This window comes from Lissotriton vulgaris, chromosome 4_1, assembly GCF_964263255.1.
Source record: "Lissotriton vulgaris chromosome 4_1, aLisVul1.2, whole genome shotgun sequence".
In the NCBI taxonomy this organism is placed as follows: Eukaryota; Metazoa; Chordata; class Amphibia; order Caudata; family Salamandridae; genus Lissotriton; species Lissotriton vulgaris.
In genome coordinates this window covers 550,540,526-550,546,846 of record NC_141691.1, presented here as the reverse complement: position 1 = coordinate 550,546,846, position 6,321 = coordinate 550,540,526, and the positions used below count along the sequence as shown (strand labels likewise).

General features: G+C 40.5%; 1 protein-coding gene across 1 annotated transcript; it reads right to left on the bottom strand.

Moving 5' to 3' along the window:
- Positions 1–1,841: 1,841 nt before the first annotated feature.
- Positions 1,842–3,478, bottom strand: LOC147722238 (coagulation factor XI-like). Its single transcript, XM_086966815.1, has one exon. It carries the CDS (start codon positions 3,427–3,429, stop codon positions 2,425–2,427), a length of 1,005 nt encoding a protein of 334 aa, XP_086822941.1. The 5' UTR covers positions 3,430–3,478; the 3' UTR covers positions 1,842–2,424.
- Between the last annotated feature and the right edge of the window lie 2,843 nt (positions 3,479–6,321).

The following is a 6,321-nucleotide window of genomic DNA, read 5'->3' as shown; positions in this document are numbered from 1 at the left end:
TCCGTTTTGTCTGAGTTGAGTTTTAGGCAGCTATGTTTCATCCATTCGGCAACTTCTTTCATGCCTTTGTGGAGATTGTTCTTGGCGGTGTTAGAGTCTTTGGTGAGGGAAAGGATAAGCTGGGTTTCGTCGGCGTAGGAGATGATGTTAAGGTTGTGATGACGCGCGATGGAGGCGAGTGGACTCATGTAAACGTTGAAGAGGGTGGGACTGAGTGAAGATCCTTGTGGTACGCCACAGATGACTTCAGTAGCCTCAGAGTTGAATGGGGGAAGATGGACTCTTTGAGTTCTCCCAGCAAGGAATGAGGTGATCCAGTTCAAGGCTTTTCCTTGTATGCCGATGCTGCTGAGGCGTTGTATAAGGGTGCTGTGGCAGACTGTGTCGAAAGCGGCGGAGAGGTCGAGTAGAATGAGGGCCACTGTGAATTTATTATAGTATTCAGTCATCCCCAATAATTTAATCACCTCCTCCTTCGAAGAGGGACTAACCAAATTGCTAATAGTTTCAACGAGCTTATATTTTGGTTCAATACCATCAGACATTATTTTGTGACCAAGGTAATCTATTTGGTCCAGATTACTTTGGATTTACTTGCTTTCGAATTTACACCACTGTCTTTAAATCTTTGCAAAACTTCACACATTATTTGATTATGCAGAATAATATCCTCACCATATACTAGTACATCGTCTTGATAAATCTTTATCCCCAAAATTCCTCTCAACATTCTTTCCATTGCAATCTGAAAGACTGCAGCTGCAGAAAACAATCTAAAAGGCATGCTCGCAAATTCATACATGCCAAATGGGGTACCAAATGCTGTCAAGTCTTGAGACTCATGATGTAGTTTGACTTGATGGTATGCTGATGTGAGATCTACAGTTGTAAAACATTTTGCACCTTTTTACATAGAAAGCATCTTATGTTTGGCAGAGGATAGGATTCATCATTGACATTCTTATTTAACTCACGTAAATCCACACAAAGGCGAACCTCACCATCGGCTTTCCTATGCTTAACCACAGGAGCTAGCCATTCTGTGGCTTCTACTTCCTCGATAATACCATTACCATTTAATTTGTCAAATTCGGCCTTCACCTTGTCTTTAACGAGTAATGGTACCCCTATAACCTTACTTACAACAGGAGTGGCACCCTTTTTAACTCTTATTTTGTGAACATAATTCTTCAAACAGGCCAGTTTGGTGTCTGAAACTTTAGGAAACTCATTCTCGAAGTCTGGCTTACTGGGTCCTACATTGTTTACTTGCTCCATCTGTCTCGATCTAACTGAAGGCTTTTCATTAGGATCAAGGTACACACTATGATCTTTCAGATGATACCAATTGACTAGCGAGTCACCTCTCGCAGAAACGTAAATTGTTCCCACAACTAATCTTTTTTTAAAGTGAATAGACCTGTTAGAATAGCCCACTAACTTTATTGGTTGACCACCATATACTTTTGGGCAATTGCCACGTTGAAACAAATTAACTTTCTGTGATAAATGGTCCTAGAAGAAAACTTTAGGTATTAATGTTATCTTGGCACCAGAGTCAATCAGCATTGAAACTGAGGCACCTTCAACTTGTACTACTTCCCAAGGTCCTCCAGTACCATCTTGAACTTGCAAGATGATTTCATCACCAGATGAGTCATAAACAAGTTCACAACTGATTTCATGATTTTTTTTCTTTTGAACAAAATTGCCTTTTGAACTCCGAAAACAACTTGATACATGCCCTTTCTTCCCACTTTTCTTGCAGGGAACTTTCCTACTTACACATTCTTTAAAAATGGAATGGTGACAAAGATCACCACACCTATATCAATCAATCAAAAAATACTTTATTCGGTTTTGGAATAAAACCATAACATATGCGCAAATCCATGTAAATAAAAAAACCACACACATTTCATGACAGTAAAACAGTAATAATCAATCCAATAAAAACAGAAATATATATACACATCAAAATCAATGATAAAAACAGAGTGGAAAAGTTGATGACAGGTGACCGGGCATGCGACTTCATAGATAATTAATGGGGTCCCAACTGGTATTAGGGGTTTGTTAATTCTCCATACAATTTCTAGATTTCAATGAGGATTTCAGAAAACCTGCTACAAATGGGATATATTCTGGTTTCAATATTTGTAGATAAAAAATGAGCTGGGCGGACCTGGGTAAAATTCAACCGTTTTAAATTCAAAGATTTGCGTATTACTGGGTTTATTTTTTTAATATAAAAAGTATTGATTTCTACAGAAAAAAAGGATTCACTAATCGGCACCCAGAACACCTCTGAATATCAGATGTGGAGTGTGATCACGTTATTGGCTGGAAAAATCATCAGCCTTTCTTTCTGACCCCCGCAGGAGCTCTCAGGGATGGGGTTCATCAACCTGTAATGGAATCCGCCTATGGTATTCTCGAAAATCCAGCCACCGCGTCTTTTACGTATACTATCAGAGGAGGTTTCGGGAGCGCCATCACGCTCTTCATGTGACAGTCCTTCCGTTGGGCTACGTTAGAGAAGCCGCCATCCACAAAAGTGAAAAACTGGCATAAAGGATCTTCTTTGCACAACTGTTGACATTGTTGGTCTGAGTCGGCCTTGACCACCCTACGGTCATTTCCTAGAAAGTTCAATCCTTTAAAAATGTGGTCACTGCATCTTTTTTTAATCCCAAAGCTTCTTAACGAGAAGCCTGAAACGACGTTTTGAATCAAAAAGAATGAAGGAGTCCTGTCATAGCGCTTCAGATAGCAAAAGAACCTTCTGTTGTCCGCAGTCCAGTCTTCTGTGAAAAATTTGAAGTACTGGCAGAGAGGATGGTTGCTGCAGATGAGCTGGCAGTGCTCAGCATCAGGAGCCAGAACCTGGTCAAATTCATCGCCAGGAAAATCAAAATAGGGAATGAGATATTCAGGACACCTGGAATCACAAGTGCTGTCATCGCAGTCCCTTGGGCTGAAACCAGACACAACATTGCCAAGGATATTAATGACTGGTGGAGATGGCAGCTTTGTAGAGAATTTATGGAAGCACGTCTTACGCACTTTGGGAACTGCATTATACTGCTCTGTAACATATGTGAAGAACTGACAGTCAGGGGAGTCTGTGCATAAATCCTGGCACTCCGTGAGGGTTTCTCGGAGGAGAGATCTAATGTCACTGCCTAAGAAATCCATGTCTTTGTAGGTTTTCGTGAAACAACTATGTTTCTTTGGGTCATCTGTGGATACACGAAACCCAGATACAGCATGCTCCAAAGGGGCTGTCCTTAATGGAAGACCAATGTCCGTGTATTTCAGAAGACAGGTATAGCTTGGAATGTCGCGATGCTTTACAATAAAGGTGAAAAATGTGCATCGAAAATGGGCAGTGCAGTATATCTGGCAGCATTCTGCATCTGGAGCCATGATCCCCTCAATGTCACTTCCAGGAAAGTCCACATTCTCAAAGAGTTTACGATCTAAAATAGAGACTTGTGCAGCCTCTGCCGGGAGCTGCTGTCTCTCTTCGGTAGTTGCGGGAGTCCACCACACCTGTAACATTTCCCTGGATTTGTCTTGCCATCTTTGCTAGAGTCTTTCTGAAGAAACCGCGAATCATAACTATCATTGTTTTATTTCCGCACAGACACTGTTTGTGCTGTTTCTTCTTTGAAGTTAGTGCTTCCTTTCTTTATCTCCTCAGCACATGCTTTCCTATGTTTAAACCTCTTAGCAAGAGTGACCACCTCGGAAAAGGAAGGGTCATCTTCTTGGCAAAAGCTCTCTCTTGCTTTTTCGACACAGCAACCCAACATAAACTGATCACGTAGTCTTTCCTCAATATTGACACCAAAGGAACAAGTGGAGGCAAGTTTTCTTAAAACAGATACATATTTTTCAACAGATTCGCTAGAACTTTGCATATGTTTACCAAATTGATACCATTCTAACACCCTTGAAACTTTTGGTAAATATTATAAATCGAATTTTTTAAAGCATATTTCACATTCATTTAGATTGTCACTCAACTCAGAAGACAAGTCAGGTAAGTGCTCAAAAATTTCTTGACCTTCAAAGCCAAGGCAATGAAGTAACAAAGAAATTTTCCGTTCTGCACTTAATGATGTTCCACACAGTCTGGCGTAATTTACGAAGTCATTCTTCCATTCCTTCCAAAGAATTTGCGACTCTCCAGGGTTCATGAGGAAGAAAGTTGGAGCAGGAACATTCTGCATCATAGCGCAATAAAGAATTGACTGTGAAGAAGACAATATAGGGGTGTATTTTTATTTGTAAATATACCAAGGTTACAGTAACTCCTTGGAGCGAAGTAGGATGCCAAGCACGACAATTCAATTATGTTTCAAAGGTGTGCCAATCACCGAGCAACACAAAAAAAAAGTTACTGATCATGTATAGAGGAGGCGACGTGGTGCAGATATAAAGTTACTATAGATGGCACAGGTGTGCCCGTCACCGAGCAACAAATCCACTGTAACTTGATTGTCTGGCGGAACTGTGATAACTTGGGAAAGCATGCCAATGTTGACAAATGTTACATTCTTGTGTGAGTAGTACTGTGAGTTACCAATATAAAGTAGCTATAAACAACACAGGTGCGCCCGTCACGAGCAGCAAATCCATAGTACTTGGATGTCTGGCAGAAAAGTGAAGTGAAATTTTAAAAGAATCTTCTTACATGGAGAGTACTGCATATGACACATAACTGTTGAGAAATTGCTGAAGAATAGAAAGGTGTGCCCATCACGAGCACTTGACAATGGATTTTATGGTACTAAACCATTCAAAATGGCCGCCGAGCATGATGATGCAAACAGTTGGCTAATTTTTGACAACCAGTGGGCTTGTTTACTTGAAGTGGCCGCCGGGCTTGACGAATCAGCAATGAGGCAGATTTCAGAAGGCGATGGGCTTGTAACAAAATGTTGGGCTCCCACCTCACGTCACAATGCACTATGCAAGAGGAGGCTCGAGCATCGTGAGAGTGCACTCTAGATAACGGTAAGCGGGCGATCCTTCTTGATTACGGGAATATATTAAAGAATGTGCGCTGAAATCATTTAGTCATTGAAAATCGCTGACATACAGAAATACGTAAAAGCACTCACTGGGGTGGTTGAATAGCTTTCTCTTCAATTTAGTTAAAGTAAAAGTAGCTTATTTTGTTAATTGGAGTGTCATACGGTAGGTAGGTCTGCTCCGCTCAAAGTCGTTGCCAATGAAATAGAGGTTTCAGGTGAGGCACAAGGTGAGGAAGGTGAGGTTTATTTAAGTTGGATGAAACAAACTCCAGCCTCTGAAGTCCAACTACCTCCAGGCTGCACCAGACTCCTTTTCGAATCAACACCACACCATGAAAACATCAACATCCACATTCTATGTTAGTATCTCATAGACATTCTACACCAACGTTCTGATCCAGCTGTCACTGACTTACAACACATGTCAGTGACAGCTGTTATGCTAGATACTACAAGTTCCTTTAAACTCTTCGGATTAGTGATTTCTATGGTATTGGTACCAGTACTAACTTTTGCTGATGAATAGCTTTTTGGACAACAATTCCCTTTTGTTCAAATGTTCGAAATCCTGACAAAGAGATTTAAAAAATAATGATAAAATTAAACAGATTAAAATAAATGTGCAGAATTAACGTGCATGCTTCGATGAAAATAATGAGCTGAAAATTCCTAAAACTGTAAGCAATCAGATTTACTCATACTAGGCCTCAAATGACTAAAACAATGCTGCTTGAAAAACAAACGTGAATAGAAAATGCTACGTACGCAAAAAAAGTTTGATTCTTGACCTTTTCCATCATAATGTTTTTCATAACAAATCACACCTGTGTGGTATCCTAGGTTATAGAACCAGCTCCTCGTGTGGTTCTGTAACCTAGGAGATTGTGGCCGTTGAAACAGATGGACTCAAGACGGCGTTCTTGGTGGCTGCTCCGTGGAGTTCCTGTGGATGAGGTCTTTATATTTAGAGACTTTAAATACATTTATTTTGTTCCTGTATCACCGCCTCCTACTTCGTTATTATACGGACGACTTGGAGCAACTCATGCTACTGTTTCATGTTTACCTATTGTGAAAATAAGTTTTCTCTACAAAGAAGATTCGACCTCAACACGAAAATACTTGCACGGATACTCACAGCAAGTACTTTTATTACCTAAATTAACATTTCTGTGAGTTTGGGCTTTCTCTCACCTTTTGAGTAAGCTCGCGCTTCGTTTTGTCAGTTGATTATCTTCCTCGCGCATTTGTCTGTGACTTTCTCGCACATCTCCGT